Source organism: Pipistrellus hanaki (genome assembly GCF_964339955.1).
Source record: "Pipistrellus hanaki genome assembly, chromosome: 5".
Taxonomy (NCBI): Eukaryota; Metazoa; Chordata; class Mammalia; order Chiroptera; family Vespertilionidae; genus Pipistrellus; species Pipistrellus hanaki.
Genome location: NC_140507.1, coordinates 600,637 through 620,754, shown reverse-complemented (window position 1 = coordinate 620,754; position 20,118 = coordinate 600,637). Strand labels below are relative to the sequence as shown.

Below are 20,118 nucleotides of genomic sequence, written 5' to 3'. Positions count from 1 at the left end.
AAGAGTTCTCTTTGATTTCCCTTGGGAAGTGTTGGCGTGCCGGGCCCAGGTCTGTCTGTCTTTCCTTCCTTTTCCCCAAGAAAACCTCAGTGTTTCCCCCCCCTCCACCCCCCAGACATCTCCATTTGGGAAAATTCCCGGCTCGATGCCTTTCCCAGACACCTGGGTGCTGCGGGGCTGACCCTGAGCTGTGCTCTCATCCCCGCTGGCGACACTGTCCCCCTAGCAGGGGCCACATCACCACCAGCCGGGCTAGGAGGGCAGTGACCAGGCCGGGCAGGCCAGGACTACGTCACTCCCTGCAGAACTGCCCCAGAGACGGGGGTGGGGGGGTGGGGGGCACACAGCAGAGAGGGTGGCCTCAGCCCCCACTCCACCTGCCACCTCTGCTGCCCCGCCCCCCGCCCCTGGGACAGATGTCCTCCCTCCTGCACCACCAATCATGCCTCGGACATGGCGACAGCAGAGGCACAGGAGGAGAACTGGTGCGCTGGCGGCAAGTGGATCAGTGGAATAGAACCACCCAAACACTGACCCTGCGGGGGAGGAGGAGCGGGGAGGGCAGGTGGGAGGGCATGGTGTTACGAAGTGAGTTCCCCAAGAGATGAACCACCGGAGCCAATTTGATTAAGCATGCTAGAGTTTATTACAGATTCGAATCCGGGCTCAAACCTTGGCTGACACCTTGGCTGCCGCAGCAGCCGGCAAACACCCAGGTGAGAGCCCTGATGGAGGGGCAGTCCCTCCTCTTATACCTCTTTTTCCCCACCCCTCCCACCATTGGTATGTCACTCCCAGATTGGCCCCTCAGGACAAAGACCTGGCCTTCCTGAGCTATTTCTCAGGTATTGTAGTTTACACAACCTGGCCTGTTTTTGCCTCAAGCAGAATGTCTGCTCTGACTTCAAACAGAAGTGCAGGATGCTGCCTAGCCAGGTCTGGAGGGAGGTTTGCAGATCTTACTATTATACAAAGGAATTCCGGGCATTGAGTTACAATTGATTTTATTTTTTATTTTTTAACTTTTCCCCCCTGGCCAGGTCTGTCTCCAGAATCCTTATCTCTTGGGCAGATGGGGCCCACTGTCACACATGGGAGGACCATCAGCTGGATGTAAGTCTCCTGCTCAAGGTGCAGATGCGTCCCATCCAATCCCCTTCCACCTCCTTGTCCTGGCTAAGCCGGGACAGCTCAGCCGGACAGTCCCACCTCCTGGCCAGGTGCCTTAGGAAGGGAGGCTGAAGAGCAGGCAGAGGGGTTTTCCACCCAACTGTGAAAAGGAGGGAGCCCTGACCTGTTTGGCTCAGTGGATAGAGCGTCGGCCCAAGGACTGAGGGGTCCCAGGTTCGATACCGGTCAAGGGCATGTACATTGGTTGTGGGCACAACCCCAGTAGGGGGTGTGAAAGAGGCAGCTGATCAATGTTTCTCTCTATTCCTCTCTCTTCCTATCTGCAAAAAACCAATAAAATATATATTAAAAAAGAAAAAAGAAAAGGAGGGAGTTGGAGGTTTAAAGCCCAGATCCAGCCCTTGTCAGCTCTGTGAAATGTTTCTACTCAGCGGAGTTGCTAAGATTGAATGAGTTACTAAACAAAGCACTTACAGCACTGCTTGGCTCACACTAAGGGCCACATAAACGTTAGCTGTTCTTCTCCCTTGGGTGTGAAAGGCTCCCCAGATGGGCTTGGGGGAGAGGGGTGCCCACAGACACCGCCCTGCTAGGGAGCAACGGGCTCTGACCAAGGCTCTCTCCTGAGCCACACCCCTCGCAGGCTCCCCGGCTCCAGGTCAACGAGGCCTCCACTTCTGTTGTTTCTGCATTTTCCGATTTTAGCAAGAACCCCCTCACCCCAGATGTTCCCTCTTAGTCATTTCCCCACTGGCCCGGCGGCCCGGGCGGCGGGTGGGCCTGGCTGGTGCTGTGAGGCCGGGGTCATAGTCCTGCACACGAAGGGCTCTGGGGGAGACCCGTCTGGAGTTCCCAGCTGGGCAGGTGCCGGTGGGCAGCGACGCCCGGGCCTCTGGCTCCAGCAAAAGGCTGGTCCCGCCTACAGCAGCCCCGTCCTCTGTCCTCGCGCACGTGGGCTGACACGCCTTTGAAGCAGAGGCCCATCCTCCACTCTCCCCCAGGGCCCGGCACCGCGTTCCCCGGAGTCCAACGGGCGTTTCCCCGGAGCCGGAACCCAGCTGTTCACCTCCAGCTACTCCCAGGCCGGAAGGCCCGGCCGGGGACCGGAAGCCCTTAAGATTGTACTTCCGGTAGAGCAGCGGGGCGGGGCCTAGGGGGCAGGTCCGCGTCTGCGTCACTTCCGGGCGCGGTGAGCGAGGTGAGTGTGGGCGGGATGGCGAGTCGCGTCCCCCAGCGCGGGACCGAAGCCTCCGTGGGTGGCCCCGGGCGGCGGCCCGGCTGGCTCACCTGCCGCGGCAGCGCGGAGGGCCGTCCGCTGGGGAGGCCGCCCGGGTGCGGAGCGGGGAGCGAGTGAGGCCCCTCGCGGCCTCCGGAGACGGGAGCGGGGCGGACTTCCCCCTTGTTGCCGGCCTGCCGGCTACACGTGTGTGTGGTCGCCGAACGTGGGCGCCTGCGGAAGTTCCGGTTCTGCTGCCCGCGGTGCTCGCTCGGGGCCCGAGGCGGGTCTGGCACTGACGACTTGCTCCTTTTCCTCCCGCCTCCAAGCCGCCCTCCGCTCCTTCCTGTGTTTTTGTTTTATCTTTAAATCTCTATTGTTGAGAGTATTACAGATGTGCCTTTTTCTCCCCCCATAGCCCCCCCCCCACCACCACCTACTGTCTGTCCACAGGTTAATCTCCTCCCGCCCCTCTGTGTGGGGGTCAGAGCTGCCTGTCCCCGGAGCCGGCAGAGAGGCCTGTGCAGTATGTGCCCCGCAGGACCCCAGGGCTCAGCCTCCCCAGGCACCTGAGCTGGGAGCTCCAGGTGCGCCCGCTGTGGGCTGGTGCTCCCTCTTGTAATTGAGCCTTGATTGGCGACCTGGGAGGACTGACCTCCAGGCCAGCTGGCTGGGAGGACCCGCCGTGAGGACAGCGGGAGCTGCCTTGGGGCTCACTGAGTCTGCCCCCCGAGGGTGTGGCTCACGGTGTGTAGAGTTGTCACCTGCTGTGGCCTGAAGCTGTACGCCGGGTGCAAAGTCGGCCACTGGCTGGGGCCGCCTGGCAGGAGCCCGGAGAGAGCGTCAGCTCTGTATGGGCTCGGAGGTGCCCAGGTGAGGCCCCGCTGTGAGGCGAGGCCGGCTGGTGCGAGAGCGGGCGGGGTCTTTTACTGACAGGCTTGGGGCTCGCGTCACCAGCTGCAGCTCGTTGGAGAGATTTTAGCCAAGCCTGAGGCCTGAGCCGGGCCGGGCCGTTCGTGCGGAAAAGCCTGGGTGGGGGCTCACTGTCGGCCAGGCTGGTGGGGACAGACATGGGGGCCAGTCACCCCCACAGCAGGGCCGGTCCCAGCACAGGAACAGTGACCCTGTGAGCACCCCCAGGAGGGAGCCACCCGGAAGTCCTGCCCAGTGCCAGGCAGTCCAGTCCCGCCCCGTTGGTGTCTGGGTCCCCCACGGCCCGGTGCTGGGAGCAGGAGGAGGAGGACAGTGCGCCGGCCCCTTAAATGGACCGCCGGCGTCTCCGGCTGCCTCCGCGTCACCGAGCGCCAGCCCCCGTGGTGCCTCCAGCCCGAGGTTATAGCGACTCCTCTCCGGCCGTGGAACCGGGCCGGGCTGGTGTGGCCTGGGACCCCGTGCCCCCCACGGGCGGGCGGCCCTGCAGCCAGGATATCCCTTCCGGTGAGAAAACGTCCCATGTGGGCGTGGGACCAGCCCATCCGCGCCTCCACCCCCTTCGTCCAGTTGTGGGGCTTCCGTTCCGGCTCAGGCGGCTCTGTGCTTCAGCTGTAACTCTGATGTGGCCGCGGGGGGCGACGGGTACCGCCCTCTGCCTGCCGCCGTCTCGGTTCTCCCCTTCCTGTCTCATGTCAGCCAGGGCGCCATTCGGGAGCCAGCCATGGAGGGCAAGCCCTTGGTGACGTCCAAGCAGAAGACGGAAGTGGTGTGTGGGGTCCCCACCCAGGTGGTCTGCACGGCCTTCAGCTCGCACATCCTGGTGGTGGTGACCCAGTTCGGGAAGGTGGGCACCCTGGTCGCCCTGGAGCCCAGCGCTGTGACCAGTGACATCAGCAAGCCCGTGCTCACGACCAGGGTCCTCCTCGGGCAGGACGAGGTAACGGGCTGGGGGACTCCGTGGGGGGAAGCCGCTTCTGGGCCTGCGAATCGTCCCCGAGACGCGGAGTGTCTGGGCGGCAGCTGCCCCCCCCCCCCCCCCCCCCCCGCCCCGGGCAGCGGCATTTTCCACGTCGTGTTGTGAGGTGTGTGCCCGGGGTCCTTTCCCAGCCCCTCAGCCCCTCGGCATCTCACCAGTGGTCCCTGTTTTACCAGCCCTCCCCCCGCCAGTGTGACCCCATCGTGAGACCTCACAGTGGCCGTCGTGCTCTGTTCTGGAATCTTCTCACCTTGGCAGAGTCCTTCTGCGCCGTGTGCGCCTGGCGTGTTCTGAGCCCTGTCACAGCGAACGCTGGGGAGCCGGTCTGGGCTCCTGGGGGTACTCCAGCATAAAAACCAGACATGACGTGCTTTCTCCCTCCCCTCGCCAGCCTCTCATCCACGTCTTCGCAAAGAACCTGGTGGCCTTTGTGTCTCAAGAAGCCGGAAACAGAGCCGTCCTCCTGGCCGTGGCCGTGAAGGACAGGAGCATGGAGGGGCTGAGGGCCTTGAGGGAGGTGATTCAGACCTGCCAGGTGTGGTGACCTGGGCCTGCAGCCTCACCTGCGGCGCGCAGAGCCCGGGGAGGCGGGGCCTCTGGCTGGAAGCCCTGCGCCTGGAGCCGAGAGAGGGGCCTGGCTCCCGCAGACTTCGTCTGGCCTCTGGCCGCCCTGGGACGGAGGAGCGGGAAGTGCGTGGGAGAGGGGGGTCTCACCGGCCCGCGGGGCACAGTCTGAGAGCTGAAAGCGAGGGGCCGGCAAGTGGAGGAATTGCTTTTGTATTAAAACAAGTGCAGGGCCGAGACTGCCTGCCTTCCTGCAGCGCCGTGACTGGCCCCGGCACAGAGGCCTCCTGCAGGCCGTGACCGGCCCCGGCACAGAGGCCTCCTGCAGGCTGTGACCGGCCCCGGCACAGAGGCCTCCTGCAGGCTGTGACCGGCCCCAGCACAGAGGCCTCCTGCAGGCCGTGACCGGCCCCAGCACAGCAGCCGGAGGGGAGGAAGCTGGAGTGGCGGACCTGGGCTTGGTTCCCGCGGTGAGGGCCCAGCAGCCGCGTCCCCGCTCACCTTGCTTCTGTGGCTCCTGAGTGAGGGGGTCCACAGGGTGCTGACTTCCATTCCGGTCTTCCCGTCTCCCTGTGTGTGGTCGCCTCGATGGGCACACGGGAGGACCAGCCAGGGGAGGACCGTCCAGGGGAGGGCATTTCCAGCAGAGGAAGGAGGTGGTGGAACGGGGGGCAGGCCAGCAAGGCTGCAAGGACCACTCCAGGAGCAGGGCATGCCCGTCTCACATGGGACACTGCTCGGTGGCAGTGAGGACCGGGCTCTGGAGAGATGGTGAGGAGTGGAAGGCTCAGCCAGGGAAGTGGGAGGAAGGAGATATAAATCTAATTTTACTGATTTCAGAGAGAAAGGCAGAGAGAAACATCAATGGATTGGCTGCCTCTTGCACGCCCCCTACTGGGGATCAAGCCTGCAACCCGGGCATGTGCCCATGACCAAATCGAACCTGGGACCTTTCAGTCCACAGGCTGACGCTCAATCCACTGAGCCACACCAGCCAGGCTGAGAAGTTGGGACGTTCTGATGAGGCGTGCTCCCCCCAGGACGCTGAGAGCCCAGGGCAGAGGCGGGGTGGCCGGGCGCCTGCGTTCAGGGCAGGGACAGCCAGCTCCAGGCTCCGTGTCTCCTCAGCCCACAAGAGCACAGGACGGAGGCCCCTCACCGCCCGGCAGGACTAGGACGGAGGACCGTGCGCTGGAGGGAGGGGAGGGGAGGGGGGAATCAGGAGAAAGAGGCTCTAAGAGCAAAGCCCAGAAACAACCCTTGAGCAGGTGCCGCAGACCACGGGGGCCCCGGGCACCCACAGCCTGCACTCGACGGCTTCCTCTGTTAATCTTCAGCCCACACCATCAGGACCTGAGGGTCTCTGCACCCACTTCACAGGGGGAGCACCTCCCTGCTGCTGGGCCCACACCCCAGCCTCGGCCTCCCCCCTGGTAACGAGCTCACCCTCCCACCCCCGCCCGCCCGCCCGCCCACAAGTGGGCACTGCTTTAACCATTGGGAGGGGCTGTCCCAAGACACCCTCAGGCTTCCCGGCGAACACGCGGAGGGAGGAAGGGAAAAGGGGGGGGGGGGGACACTGTGTCCCCACTTCACCTTGTAAGTGGGCTTCAGACCCTCTCCTCCCGGGGGCCAGAGCAGCAGCCACCCCAAGCCACACTGGCCAGTGGTCCAGACAAAGCCCACACGGAGATGGGGTCTCTGCGGCCAACGTGTACCCCCCACAGGATGGTGGGTGGGGCATGGGGAGGTGTGGCCCAGGGGCAGCTGGGCAGTGGAGAGTGTTCTGGGTGAGAACCGGCCAGAGTCGTCGTCCATGTCTCCACCCCTGGGCTGACCCTGGTGTTCTGAGGACAGCAGAGGGCGGGGCCTCACGGGGCCCAGCACCCTCACACCCAGCGGCCCAGGTAGCACCAAGGAAGTGAACTGTGATTGGGGGGAGGGGGGTGTGCATTCGTGCGCACGCACTCACAGGGGAGGGATGCAGTATCCAGGCTGAGGCCTCAGGCAGCCCAGTGGGATGGGGGCTCCGGGAGAAAAACGCACACCTTGAGATTCTGAGAGCCACAGCCCTTCCCCCAGAGGCCATGCCCCTGAGGGAGCCAGGATGCCACCTGGTACCCAGAGCATCTAAGGGCCCCGGTGCACACTCCGCTGACGGGCAGGTACAGGCAGGCCCAGGGCAGGAGGAGGGTACGAAGTCAGGGGTCCCCAGGGCTGACGGGGTTGCTGGGCTGGTCAGTCCCTTGGCCCGGGAACGGAGGAGCCCACCACGCCATGCCCAGCTGGCAGGACCCCAGGCGGAGGAGCCGGCTGGGCCCGAGTTCTGGGACCAGCTTTTTTTTTTTACATTTTTATTGATTTTAGAGCAGGCATAGGGAACTGGCCTACTGGCCATATAGGGCCGGGGAGTTAAGTGGCCTCATTGGTGAACGAGGCAGGGCCGAGTGAAACTGGAGGAGGGGTCTCGTGAGGAAGGAGGCTGAGATGGAAGGGATGCAGCTGGGGTGCCCAGAGGCTGAAGAGGCAGGAAGGCCCCTCCCTGGGACCCTCTGAGGAGCACAGCCCCGGACGCCCCAATTTCAGATCCGGGCCCAGAACGGGGAGCGCCTCACTCCTGTCGGTTTAGGCCAGCCTGTCGTCACTGGGGCAGCGGCCCAGAAACGGGCCCTCCTTGCCATCCTTTTGGGGCTCTGACGATTCTGGGAACAGCTGCGCCCTGTGCCCGGCAGGGGACCCCCTCGACCTCTCAGGACACCCATCCCTGTGTCTGGGCCTCGCCGGTCTCCCGCTCCCCGGCTCCTGGGCAGTGACTGCAGCGGGCACCCAGGCAGACTGCTGTGGGGGAAGTGCAGGCCACGAGGCTCAGGGACAAAGCAAAAAAACACGGCTGGCCAAGTATAGCAGGCTGGTTTTTAAGCTGGTAATTGTGTATGGCCTGGGAATGATGTTATAAATATCAAACGGGGCTGCCGGCGGGTGTGGCTCCGTGGTTGAAAATCGGCTTGTGAATCCGGAGGGCATGGTTGGATTCCTGGTCAGGCTCCTGCCTGGCTGTGGGCTCCATCCCCACAGGTGCCATGCAGGAGGCAGCTGGCCCATGATTCTCTCATCATTCATGTTTCTCTCCCTCCCTGAAATCAATAAAATAATATATATTTTAAAAATACATACATATCCAAATGGAAAGGTGAGGGAGTGGGGTGGTAGAGGGCCATCGATGAGAGAGAAGCATGGATCGGCTGCCTCCTGCTCACCCCACTCTGGGGAACCAGCCCATACCCCGGGCCTGTGCCCTGACTGAACCCACCGGTGACCTCTCGTTGTAGGGGTCAACATTAGCCACTGAGCACACCAGCCGGGCGTGACCGCCTTTAAGAGGAGCAGGTAAGGGGCCTCCTGTACCCCTGCTCTGACGGCTGACCCCTGCACCTGGGGGTTCCCACCGCCTGTGGGAACAGCTGAGGGAGGCCCAGGGTTCGCCCGAGGTCACATCACAGGCACAGTGCGTGGTGGGTCAGGCTCACCACCCATGAGTCTGACTCTGGCCCTGGCCCTGGCCCAGGTGAGGAGGGATCTGACCACCGAGAGGCGACCCCTTCCTGCTCCCCCACCCCGAGGGGCCCCAGAGAGCCCCGAGCCCCAGAGGAGGGAGGAGTGGCCAGGACAGGCTGTCCTCCAGGCTTTCCCTGTCCTGCAGGGAGTGCTGGGAGGTCAGGGACCCGGGGTCCAGCCACTGCCCCTTCCCTCTCTGCCCCGGCTCCCCCGGTGTGACCGGAGGCCTGAGCACTGAGCCCGTGGCTGACATTGAGTCCTGGCCCAGTGGCCCCGACCCCACGCCCTGGGTGATGGGAGTGAGCTGACGGCCTTGGTGTGGCCAGGACAAAGCTCAGCGACTCGTCCTGCCCCTGCCGGGCGCCAGCAGGGGAGGGCCAGGGGACCCCAGGGGCTGGCCTGGGGAGGCGGGGTGTCCGGTGGCCCTGCCTTGTCTGCCAGCTCAGGGCGCAGCTCAGCTACGGAAGGGGCTGGGGCAGGGAAAGGGGGTCCTGTCCCTCGTGGGAGAGGAGCCACCTGCCTTCAGAGATGTCCCCAGACTGCCCGCTGATCTGGAAGGAGGTGCGGTGCCAGATGGAGGCCAAGAGCCGCGGGCACTGGGTTACTGGGGATGAGGGCACTCAGGTCTGGGGCTGGGTGGCAGCTTCTTGCACCCCCAACCCCTGTCCTGCCGGGCCTGGCCACCTGGTCAGAGTAAACAGTGGTCAGAGGCCCCGGCTGCCCTGTGACAGGCAGGTCTGTCCTGTGACAGGCTTGGTTGCCGTCCAGCCTGACAGGAAAATCAGGCCCAGCCGGCCTGGCCACCTCCCAAGTGGGTGTGGGCCCTGACACCAGCTGCCCAGGGTCAAGGTCTCATTCTGCCAGAGAGCCCCAGGGTACAGAGCAGCTCTCCTCCCGACATGGGCTGGCCCTCGGCTTCATTGTGGGCGGCTCAGCACAGCCGGGCCCCTCCCTCTCCCCAAGGAGGGTCGCCTCACTCGCCCACAGCATGCTCCTTGCTCACAGCCTGATCGGCAGGACTGGGCCCCGGAGGACCACCTGGCCACCTTCCCCTGAGCTCAGGGCGCAGCAGAGGGGGGTCCCAGGCCCCCAGTGATGGCAGAGACCTGCAGGCTGTACCCCAGGGAGGGGCGGACGGCCCCAGACTCACCTCTGCAGATGAGAAAGCAGAGGCCCAGAGCAGCACAGGGCCTGTGAGGTGGCCGAGCAGAGTCCGGGTTTGTAAAAGGCACACAAGGCTCATGCTGGCAGGAAGGGCCAAGCTGAAGCCACAGCTGCCCCGCGAGGCAAAGCCATTGCCCACGGTGTACAAGAGGTTCTGGAGTGGGGACGCTGCAGAGCCGGGCTCTCTGGAGGCCTTCCTGGAGGCGGCAGCCGAACAAGAATGTGCCTGGGAGAACAACCCAGAGCAACACGGTCTGGCCTCCACCACCAGGGGGGCTTTGAGTGGAAGGACCTTCCCGGGAACTGGGGACCCTCGGGAGCCATAAATCAGCTCTGATGTCAAAGTCCCCTCGCCCCCTAAATAAATAAAAACATAAATGTAATTTTTTAAAATCCCCTCGTCCCACTGGTCGCTGGCAGAGCTAGGGGACAGACCACCAGGCCTCCACCTACCTTTCTGCACCGTGCAAGCTGCCTGTGAAGAAAGGGCAGAGCTGCCCCCGGCGGGGCTCCGCGGTTGAGCGTTAACCTGTGAACCTGGAGGTCACGGTTTGATGCCTGTCGGGGCCCATGCTCGGGTTGTGGGCTCGATCCCCAGTGTGGGGTGTGCAGGGGCAGCTGATCCATGATTCTCTCCCATCGTTGATGTTTCTCTCTCCCTCTCACTTCTCTATGAAATCAATAATATATATATATATATATATATATATATATATATATATATATATATATATATATATATATATGGATTGTCACTCTTCAAGGCCCTGAGCCCTTGTCCGGAGGCAGCAGCCCTGCTGCGCGCTGAGCCAACTTGTGCTGGCCCTGGGTGCGGGGACAGGGTCGCGGGCGGGTGGGGCTCAGGGTGGGCCCTTTGGCGCCGGGAGGATCTCGCTTTGGCTGGAGGAGGTGGAGTCCACCTGGCGGCACCCAGTCCGGAGCTCGGAGCTCGGGGAGGGTCTCAGGGCGATGAGAGCTGGTGACACTGAGGCCGCGGTGCAGGGGGTCCGGGCAGAGCTGCGGGGGCCTGCGGGCTGGGAGGGGCCCCGGGGAGACAGTGAGGGGAGCAGGCGGTGGATTCCAGGGGTTGTGGCCTCTCCCTGGGCCTTCCTGTGTTCTCGGGGGACCATGGGAACAGGAATGAGCCTTTGGGCCCAGCGATCCCAGCGATGTGGGCGTGACCCCCAGTGCCCTGGGCGCGGGGGACGGGGTGTCCCAGACCGCACGGAGCAGGCACCTCCGCACCAGGGCGCAGCCCGTGGAACCGGAGCGGGGCCGGGACCAGCGAGGCCTCCGGCCGTCCCCCCCTCCCCGGGCTGAGCTCGCACCTTTGGGCGGGGGAGGGAGGCTGGGCGCGGGAGTCGGGTGCCAAGCAGAGCCCAGGACCCCCAAGCCCAGAATGTTCCCGGCACCCCTGCCCCCGGGACCCCCGGCCCCGCTCTGCCCCCTGGACCCTCAGGCCGCCCGCCTCTCGGGGGAGCAGCCGGCCAGCTGGCACGAGGGTGCGGGTAGGGAGGCCCGGCGGCCGGGGTGCGGGGACCAGCTGCCGCGGAGCACAGCCCGGGGCTCGGGTGTCGCCGGGGCGGGGCCGCCGCTTCTCCCCAGGCCCCTCCCACGGACCCGCCCCCCGAGGAGGCCACGCCCCTGGCGCCCGCAGGTGGCTCAGGTGGGCGCCCCGCCCCCGTGGCCCCGCCCCATCGGAGCCCCGCCCCACCCAGGGGGGCCGCCAGGGGGGGCCACGTGGCCGCACAAATGACCGGCCGGGCTCTCCTGGCGGCCGGGCCTGCGGGCTGGGCCCGGAGCTTCCTGCCGGGAGGTAGGTGCCGGGCTGGGGCGGCGGAGGGGGAGCCGGGACCGCCCGGGGCGGGAGGGAGGTGGGATGCGGCCCGCAGGGTGGCAGCGGCGGAGCCGGGTGGAGGCCGTGACAAAGCCGGGCCCCAGCCTCCCGTAGCCGCGGGGCTGGGCCGGCCCCTCCAGCCACCTGCTCCCCAGCCAGGCAGGCCGCCACCGGGCTCCCCGCTCTCCCAGACAACTTCGGCCCCTGAGAGCGGGCTCCCCACAAGCCGGGCGGCAGAGGTCACAGGCGGGAGGCTGCCGTCCAGCCCAGGCCGGGCGGGGAGCCGCGGGCCCGGGAGCCGCCTCCCCGTGCAGAGGGGCCGGGCAGCCTGAGGCGGGAAGGGGCAGGATTGCCCCCTGGACTCCCCGGAGCCACAGGGAGGCCAGCCTGTGGGCTCCGGGAGGGGGACCCTCCCTGCCCCCGGCCCCGGGCTGCCCGCAGACACCTCTGCCCTGTCCCCCCGCCCCCCTGTCCTCCCTGCCCTGCAGATGGCTGACCCCTCAGGACTCCTGGGGGTGGCAGGTGCCTCCCTGGTGTCAGCAACCCGGCTGCAGCCCAGCCCGCCGCCGGCCGCACCCACAGAGCCCTGGGGGCCGCAGATGGCCGGCGGGGGCAACAGCTCGCAGGCCCCCCAGCTGTTCCTCACCAGCGCGCTGGCCCGCGGTGTATCGGGCGTGTTCGTGTGGGCCGCCCTGGTGCTCACCTGCCACCAGGTAAGCCTCCCTCCGCGCCTCCGTCACCGGGCCCTGACCGGCCCGACTGGGATGGTGCCTCACGCGGTGGCCGTGGCGCTGATGTCAGAGCCGGATAGACGGAGGAGCCATGCCCAGGCTCTCCGAGTGGCAGCAAGCCAGGGCACAGGCGGCGAGGGGGGCGGGAAGGTGAGGTCTGCAGAGGGCAGAGGGCCTTCCCCCTGCTCATCAGCCCTGCTCAGAGGGCAGCGGAATGGTCCCATTTCACAGAGGGGAAGACTGAAGCTGGAGAGGGCGGGGTCTTTGGCAGCTCCCCTGGCCGGAGGGGAAGGGCCCTCCTTCCTCCACAGGCAGCGTCCCCGGAGGCGGCTGAGGGCTGGGACCTGCTCTGCGTGCGCTGAGAGTCAGCAGGGTCAGAGCTGTCCCCTCAGACTCCTCACGGGGGAAGCGGGGCAGAGCGATGTGCCAGCCCAGAGGACATATCTGCCCGGGAGCGGGTGAGCAGAGGTGGGAGGCAGGAGCTGGTGGCCACCAGGGCGAGGGCCCCCGGATGGAGGGGCCTTGGACATCGTGTGGGGAGCGGCCCTCAGCACGGGTGCCGGGAGCCATGGCAGGCTGCGGGAGCTGCGAGCAGAGCTGCCCACCGGTTCTCCACCGGCGCTGGCGTGGGGGCTGGATTGGCGGGCAGGAGACTGGCGGGCAGGGACGTGGGCACCCCTCTCAGCGAGAGTCGCCTGCTTCGTGGCCTCAGGTAGAAATGCTGGACACGCCAAAACCGGTTTGGCTCCGTGGATAGAAAGGTCCCGGGTTCGATTTCGGTCAAGGGCATGTACCTTGGTTGCGGGCATATTCCCAGTGGGGAGCGTGCAAAAGGCAGCTGATCGATGATTCTCATCGATGTTTCTAACTCTCTCTCTCTCTCTCTCTCTCTCTCTCTCTCTCTCTCTGTAAAAAATCAATAAAATATATATTTTTTAAAAAAATAAAAAAAAAGAAGAAATGCCAGACATAAAACAGACACAGGCGTGAGGGTGGGCCAGGCAGGCCCCGGTGCCGCGGAGGGTGGGAGGGGGTCCCTTCTGGTCCGGCCATCAGGGAGGACTGCCTGTAGGAGGCGGGAAGACGGGCAGGTGGGTGGCACGTCTGATCGGCACGAAGCCACACCCCCCCCCCCCCCCCCCCCCCGGAGGCTGTCGTCTGCAGAGCAAAGGCCAGAGGGCGGCAACGCAGAGCCCAGGGTGGGCTGTCCCCGTCCCAGCTGCAGCCTGAGCCTCGGTTTCCCCATCTGTCTATCCGGGACCTGTGTGTGTGTGTGTGTGTCTGTGCTTCCCGGGGTCCCGCCGCCTGGACAGGCTGACGGAGATGCTGGGCTGTAGCTCTCGAGCCCCACCCTCGGCCCCACCCCTGCCCACCCGCCCCCCTGCCAGGCTCTGCCCAGCGGAGCCCAGCGGACAGACAGGAACGTAAGCCCTTGCTTTAAAGACAAGAACCAGGCCGGCGAGGGCAGCGTCCGGCCAAGGCCACGCAACCCGGCCGTGCCCGCTCCCGGAGCAGAGTCCACTCTCTCACCAGCGAGGGCGTGAGCGGCCGATAAGGAGGCTGTTCCTGGAGCCGCCTGCCCCCGCCTGCCCTCGAGCTGCCCCGGGACGCTGGCAGCAGGCCTCTGCTCCGGCACTTCCTCCGCGCAGCCTCCCTGCCACGCCCCTGCTCACGGCGCCTCCTCCTGGCAGCCCTCGGAGCACGCAGCCAGGCACCAGCTGCCGGCTCTTCCTCCGGACCCTGTCGCTTTGCTGTTTTCCTCCCCCGACGACATTCCCATTGGTCTTCAGGGAGAGGGAAAGACGGAACATCGATGTGAGAGAAACACACCGGTGGGCTGCCTCCTGCACACGCCCCAGCCCGGGCCGGGGCCAGGGAGGAGCCTGCAACCGAGGTGCGTGCCCTTGACCGGACTCGGACCCTTCGGTCGCAGACGGAAGCTCTATCCACTGCGCCACGCGGCCAGGGCCCGTCACCTCTGTATGTTCCCGCAGAGAAACCACGAGCTCTGTCACCTGTTCCCGATGCCCCGGGCGGGGCAGCCTCTCCTCCATGTGGACGGTGCGTTCCCAGGGCATCGGGTCCTGCCCGCTCGCACCCTGGCGTGTCTGCCCCGTCCTCCCAGGGCACATCCCATTCTGGCTGCGTGGCACCCTGGTGTGTGGCCGAACCCGGCGTGGTCCTCAGGGTTCTCGGCCGGACCAGCACCCTTCGTGGCCTTTTACTGGTAAAATACGTTTGTATTGATTTCAGGGAGGGAGAGGGAGAGAGAGAGGAACATCAGTGATGAGAGAGAATCATCGACCGGCTGCCTCCTGCACGCCCCACACCGGGGATGGAGCCCACAGCCTGGCCACGTGTCCTGACTGGGAACCGAACCCTGACCTCCTGGTGCCTAGGTTGGCAACCACTGAAAAACACCTGCAAGCCTTTCTTCATCTCCTCTTCGGGGGTCAAAGGGTACCTCCCCGTCGAAATGCCAGACTGCCTTCCGGAATGTCTGTGCCCCTGGGACCAGGACTGCCCTTGGCAGGGTCTCAAATGAATGAGTGAATGATTGAGTGAGTGAATGAATGAGTTAGTGAATGAATGAATGAATAAGTAAGTGAGTGAATGAATGAATAAGTGAGTGAGTGAATGAGTGAGTGAATGAGTGAGTGAGTGAATGAGTGAGCCAGTGAGTGAGTGAATGAATGAGTGAGTGGATGATTGAGTGATTGAATGAGTGAATGAGTGAGTGAATGAATGAGTGAATCTGAGTGAGTGAGTGAGTGGATGACTGAGTGAGTGAATGAATGAATGAGTGAGTGGATGATTGAGTGAGTGAATGAGTGAGTGAATGAATGAATGAGTGAGTGAGTGAGTGAATGAGTGAGTGAGTGAGTGAGTGGATGACTGAGTGATTGAATGAATGAGTAAGTGAGTGAGTGCACACATGCACCGGGGGCTGAGACCGCACAGGGTGGCGGCCCCACGCCCTCTCCTCCCCCAGATCTACCTGCACCTGCGCGCCTACACGGTGCCCAGCGAGCAGCGGTACATCGTCCGCCTGCTGCTCGTGGTGCCCGTCTACGCCTTCGACTCGTGGCTCAGCCTGCTGCTGCTGGGCAGCCGCCAGCACCACGTCTACCTGGACTCCCTGCGGGACTGCTACGAGGGTGAGCCAGCCCCCCGCCGAGTCCCCGCCGAGTGCGTCCGGCCGGGCCTCCGGGGGCCGCCCCACAGCCGGGATCCGCCTGCGGGGGCTGAGGTGCGGGGGCCGCCCAGGGCCCAGAGGGACGCGGGGCTCTTGCCGGGTGGGCTCGTCGGTGGGCGTCAGAGCCACCGCTCTGGGCCCCCAGGGGCGGGGCCGGTCCAGAGCCGAGCTGGGAGCCGGTGAGGGCGTGAGGGGAGGGTCCTGCGATGTGGCCTGAGCCGCGGCTTGTCCTCCGTGAAGTGGGGTCAGCGTGGGGGTCGGGGAGACGTGCTGTGGGCGGTGCCCACGAGGCGCCAGGCTCACTGCCCGCCGGCCGGGCTGGCCCCGCAGCCTTCGTCATCTACAGCTTCCTGAGCCTCTGTTTCCAGTACCTGGGCGGGGAGAGCGCCATCATGGCTGAGATCCGGGGAAAGCCCATCCAGTAAGCGCCCCCCAGCCCAGGGGTCCCCCTCGCCCCGGGCAGCGGGCGGCCGGCCTGGGACAGGCCTCAGGGACTCCACCCCCAGGTCCAGCTGCCTGTACAGCACCTGCTGCCTGCGGGGCACGGCCTACTCCATCGGCTTCCTGCGCTTCTGCAAGCAGGTGAGGGCGCCGCCCGCCCGCCCCACCGCCCTGCGCCCCCCACACCCACCCCTCACCCCCTCCGCCCTGCGCCTCCACACCCCTCACCCCACACTGCCCTGTGCCCCCCCACATCCCTCACCCCTCACCCCCTCTGCCCTGCGCCTCCACACCCCTCACCCACTCTGCCCTGTGCCCCCCACCCCTCACCCACTCTGCCCTGCGCCCCCCACCCCCCACCCCTCACCCCCTCCGCCCTGTGCCCCCCCACCCCTCACCCCTCACCCCCTCCGCCCTGTGCCCCCCCACCCCTCACCCCCTCCGCCCTGCGCCTCCACACCCCTCACCCCACACTGCCCTGTGCCCCCCACCCCTCACCCACTTTGCCCTGCGCCCCCCCACACCCCCCACCCCTCACCCACTCTGCCCTGTGCCCCCCCACTTTCCCTGCCCTCGCCCACGCCCAGGCCACGCTGCAGTTCTGCGTTGTGAAGCCGGTCATGGCCCTGGTCACCATCGTCCTACAGGCGGTTGGCAAATACCACGACGGGGACTTCAAGTAAGGCTGGCAGGTTGGCCTCGGGCATGGGGGGTGGCCGCCGAGCATGGGGGTGGCCCCGGGCATGGGGGTGGCCCGCGGGCGTGGGGGGTGGGCCGCAGGCGTGGGGGGTGGGCCGCAGGCGTGGGGGTGGCCGCGGGCGTGGGGGGTGGGCCGCGGGCGTGGGGGGTGGGCCGCGGGCGTGGGGGTGGGCCGTGGGCGTGGGGGTGGGCCGCGGGAGTGGGGGGTGGGCCGCGGGAGTGGGGGGTGGGCCACGGGCGTGGGGGTGGGCCGCGGGAGTGGGGGGTGGGCCGCGGGAGTGGGGGGTGGGCCGCGGGCGTGGGGGGTGGGCCGCGGGAGTGGGGGGTGGGCCACGGGCGTGGGGGTGGGCCGCGGGAGTGGGGGGTGGGCCGCTGGCGTGGGGGGTGGGCCGCGGGCGTGGGGGGTGGGCCGCGGGAGTGGGGGGTGGGCCGCTGGCGTGGGGGTGGGCTGCGGGCGTGGGGGGTGGGCCGTGGGCATGAGGGGTGGGCAGGGCTCAGCCCCTGGGACAGGCCCCTCCTCTCAGGAGAGTGCGGGCCCTGTCCCAGGTGAGCCCTGAGGAGGCCAGGCCCGAGGCCTGAGGGAGAGCCAGGGCTGGATCGAGGCACTCGGGGCAAGGTCCACACACACACACACACACACACACACATGCACACACATGCACACGCTCACATACAGGCACCCCTACCAGGCAGTGAGCGGGCTGGTGGAAGGGGCAGTCACATCCTCACCGCTGGGTCCGGACTCCCTGCCGGGCCCCAGCTCCACCCCTGGCGCCCCCTGTGCCTCTGGCGGGAGGTGCAGGTCTGCTTGTTGTTGGCCCGGCCGTGGCCCCTGACCCCTGCTGCCCTCTGACCCCCGCTGCCCTCTGACCCCCGCTACCCCCTGACCCCCGCTGCCCCTTGACCCCCGCTGCACTCTGACCCCCACTGCCCCCTGACCTGCCGCTGCCCTCTGACCCGTCGCTGCCCCCTGACCCCCGCTGCCCCGTGCTCAGCGTCCACAGCGGCTACCTCTACGTCACCCTGGTGTACAACGCCTCGGTCAGCCTGGCGCTCTACGCCCTGCTGCTCTTCTACGCCGCCACCCGGGAGCTGCTGCGGCCCTTCCGGCCGGTGCTCAAGTTCCTCACCATCAAGGCCGTCATCTTCCTCTCCTTCTGGCAGGGTGGGTGGCCGGCGCCCATGGCCGGGGCCCTCAGCCGGGTGCTGGGCTGCAGTGGGGGTGGCCGCGGAGGGCGCGAGGCGGGCGGGTCTGGCTGCGGTGCCCCGCACGGCGGGTGCTGAGCGGCCGTCCCCGCCAGGCGTGCTGCTGGCCATCCTGGAGCGCTGCAGCGCCATCCGCGAGGGCCAGGCCGCGGACGGGAGCCGGGTGGGCGCCGGCACGCTGGCCGCCGGCTACCAGAACTTCGCCATCTGTGTGGAGATGCTCTTGGCCTCCATCGCCCTGCGCCACGCCTTCCCCTGCCACGTGTACGCCCAGAAGGACCGCTCGCCAGGTGGGCGGCCCTCGGCCGGGTGGAGGGGAGCTCGGGGAGGCCCGGGGGCGTGGCACGGGGTGCCCTCCACAGCCCGTCCCCATCCGGTCCCCGCATGCCAATGTCCACTCGCTGGGCAGGAGGACAGGGCGGGGCCGGGGGGGCCGGAGCCTCGTCTGCACCTGGTCCGGGGGCGCAGACGGGACGCAGTGGGCGGGGAGGGGCGGGCCGTTTGACACGGGCCCCGGGCGCCTGGGCAGCCGGACGGGGTCGGCTGTGTGGTGTGCCTGGCACATGGCCCCTGTGGGCAGCAGTGGCCCGTGGCCGCTCTGGGCAGCCCCCCGAGGGCAGGAGCAGGCGGTGCCGGGCTGGGGCTCGAGGGGAGCAGGGCCGTGGTGACCAGCCCCCGTGCCGCCCGCAGGGCCCCCGGCGCCCATGCAGAGCATCTCCAGCGGCCTCCGGGAGACCATGAGCCCGCAGGACATCGTGAGCGACGCCATCCACAACTTCTCGCCCGCCTACCAGCACTACACGCAGCAGGCCACGCACGAGGCCCCGCCCGGCGCGGGGGGCGGGGGCCGGAGGAGCCGCAGCATCGAGAAGCGGATGCTGATCCCCTTGGAGGACCCGTAGGCCGGGGTCTGGCCGCGGGGAGAGGGCAGGGCCCCTCGCCCCGGCCTCTCCGGGAGCTCCTGCCGGCCCGTGGGAGCGGGCGCCCGGCTGTCCGAGGAGCCAGGGACCCGTGCAGCTGGCCACGCCCTCCGGTGCTGTGTGGCCGCCCCGACGGGGTCCCATGCAGGCGGCAGCAGGGCTCAGGCCGTGGGGTGGGTCTGGGCGGGGTCTGGCCGGTCCTCTCGGGCACTGCTCCCCATCCCTCACCCGGAGGTGCTCCCCGTGAGGGCCTGGGGGTGCGGGGCCACCAGCCGAGCTTATTTATGCATAAACTCAGGCTTTCTAGGACTCCGAGGCCTCTGTCCCTGCGGGGCCGGGCCCTGATGGATGCGGGCGGCGAGTGGAAGGGGCCCGTGGTGCCAAGTCTGGGTACTGGGGCAGCGTCCCAGCTCCAAGCAGGACAGGACGGGGAGCTCACTGAATGCCCCGCCCCGCGCCCCTGAGGCTGGGACCCCCTCTCAGCCCCTCGTGCCAGCCCCGCCCACGTGGGTCCAGGCCACACATACAGAGTGGGAGGGTGGAGGAGCTGGGGCCCGGAGGCCGCGTCCTGTCCTCTCCTCCGTGCGTGTGTGTGTGTGTGTGTGTGTGTGTGCGCGGGCGGGGGAGCAGTCTGGGTGCTGCCAGACCTCTGGGAGCCTGGAAGTCGGGGTCACACGTGGGCGGGGCCTAGCAGGAGGAGCGGGCTCTGCAGCCAAGGCTGCCAGTCTTGGTCTGTCCCGTGTCTGGCTGTCAGCAGGTGGGGTGGGAGTGGGGGGAAGGGGGAGGTGTAGGGGGCCGGGCAGTGTCACGGGCTGCCCACAGGCAGGAGGCCCAGTGGCCATGCCCTCGGCCCCCCTCCCACCCCCGACCCTCGGGCCGCCTGCTCCCGCATCACCAGGGGATGAGGCAGAGGTGCCAGATCCAAACTCCTCAGATGGACTGGCCAGCGGTGTCCACAATGGCGGGGTCCTCCCTGGGCCTGGGACGGGCTCCGGGGCAGCCTCCCGGGCCCAGCGGCTGCTGATAAGAGAGGCCGCCCCCTCTGCACCCGCTGGAAGGTCCCCCGAGGCTTATCTGGCCTCTGCAGCTGGCGGCCGCTGAGGCGCACACCCAGGCTCGGTCTGCGGTTTGGCTGCGGCTCGGCCCTCCCGGAGGGAGAGGTACCGACCAGGCAGGGGCCTTGTGGAGGCTGAGCCGGGGAGCACCCATGTGCCCCCGAGGGCCTGCGCTCCCAGCGCTGTGCACGGCCATCAGAGGCCAGGGACACGCGGGGGCGGCGGGCGGCGGGTGGGCTGTGCAGGGATGGACGGCGGTGCTGGGCTTGGTGCTTTGGAGGGAGGGGAGGTCGGCGTTTGCCAAGCAGCTGGCCAGACGGCACACACTTCCTCGCAACAGCCCGGGAAGCGGCCATGCCCGGAGGCTGAGCCACCTGCGGTCACAGCTGCGGAGACCCGTTCTCTCCGTCCTGGCCCCGAGACTCCTGTCGTGGGCAGAACCTGGTCCAGCGTGAGGACAGAGCCGATGTCCAGGCTCCTGCCCAACGAGAGGA

General features: G+C 67.0%; 3 protein-coding genes across 13 annotated transcripts in view; 2 read left to right on the top strand and 1 right to left on the bottom strand.

Moving 5' to 3' along the window:
- The window catches only part of NUDT1 (nudix hydrolase 1), a gene marked incomplete at its 3' end in the record, with an annotated part of 283,181 nt that overhangs the window by 172,405 nt on the left and 90,658 nt on the right, over nucleotides 1–20,118 (bottom strand). The gene's annotated exons all lie outside the window — the stretch shown is intronic.
- On the top strand, nucleotides 2,258–5,085 carry PSMG3 (proteasome assembly chaperone 3). Of its 10 annotated transcripts, XM_084886289.1 has the most exons (4): nucleotides 2,313–2,329; nucleotides 2,801–2,934; nucleotides 3,977–4,217; nucleotides 4,648–5,085. In XM_084886289.1, the coding sequence occupies exons 3-4, from the start codon at nucleotides 4,002–4,004 to the stop codon at nucleotides 4,798–4,800; spliced, it is 369 nt and encodes a 122-aa protein (XP_084742415.1). In that variant the 5' UTR covers nucleotides 2,313–2,329; nucleotides 2,801–2,934; nucleotides 3,977–4,001; the 3' UTR covers nucleotides 4,801–5,085. The 10 variants fall into 10 exon arrangements, with proteins under 10 accessions (XP_084742414.1, XP_084742419.1, XP_084742415.1 ...); XM_084886288.1 differs by lacking the exon at nucleotides 2,801–2,934 and having other exon boundaries at nucleotides 2,258–2,329; XM_084886293.1 differs by lacking the exon at nucleotides 2,801–2,934 and having other exon boundaries at nucleotides 2,310–2,329; nucleotides 3,981–4,217.
- TMEM184A (transmembrane protein 184A) lies at nucleotides 11,250–20,100 on the top strand. 2 transcript variants are annotated; one of them, XR_014795211.1, is made up of 10 exons: nucleotides 11,250–11,355; nucleotides 11,865–12,089; nucleotides 15,100–15,265; nucleotides 15,634–15,724; nucleotides 15,810–15,885; nucleotides 16,332–16,423; nucleotides 17,439–17,608; nucleotides 17,745–17,939; nucleotides 18,340–19,729; nucleotides 19,965–20,100. XR_014795211.1 is itself a non-coding variant. In XM_084886263.1 (9 exons), exons 2-9 carry the CDS (start codon nucleotides 11,865–11,867, stop codon nucleotides 18,549–18,551), a joined length of 1,227 nt encoding a protein of 408 aa, XP_084742389.1. In that variant the 5' UTR covers nucleotides 11,250–11,355; the 3' UTR covers nucleotides 18,552–20,013. The 2 variants fall into 2 exon arrangements, 1 of the variants encoding a protein (XP_084742389.1); XM_084886263.1 differs by having other exon boundaries at nucleotides 18,340–20,013.

Excerpts from the sequence above, each read along its gene's own strand:
- PSMG3 (XM_084886285.1), top strand. The coding sequence starts at position 3,201 with ATGGGCTCGGAGGTGCCCAG. Across the intron at positions 3,221-3,976 it reads ATGGGCTCGGAGGTGCCCAG|CCAGGGCGCCATTCGGGAGC; the intron begins GTGAGGCCCCGC and ends GTCTCATGTCAG. Across the intron at positions 4,218-4,647 it reads TCCTCCTCGGGCAGGACGAG|CCTCTCATCCACGTCTTCGC; the intron begins GTAACGGGCTGG and ends TCCCCTCGCCAG.
- TMEM184A (XM_084886263.1), top strand. The coding sequence starts at position 11,865 with ATGGCTGACCCCTCAGGACTCCTGGGGGTGGCAGGTGCCTCCCTGGTG. Across the intron at positions 12,090-15,099 it reads TGGTGCTCACCTGCCACCAG|ATCTACCTGCACCTGCGCGC; the intron begins GTAAGCCTCCCT and ends CTCCTCCCCCAG. Across the intron at positions 17,940-18,339 it reads CCAGAAGGACCGCTCGCCAG|GGCCCCCGGCGCCCATGCAG; the intron begins GTGGGCGGCCCT and ends TGCCGCCCGCAG.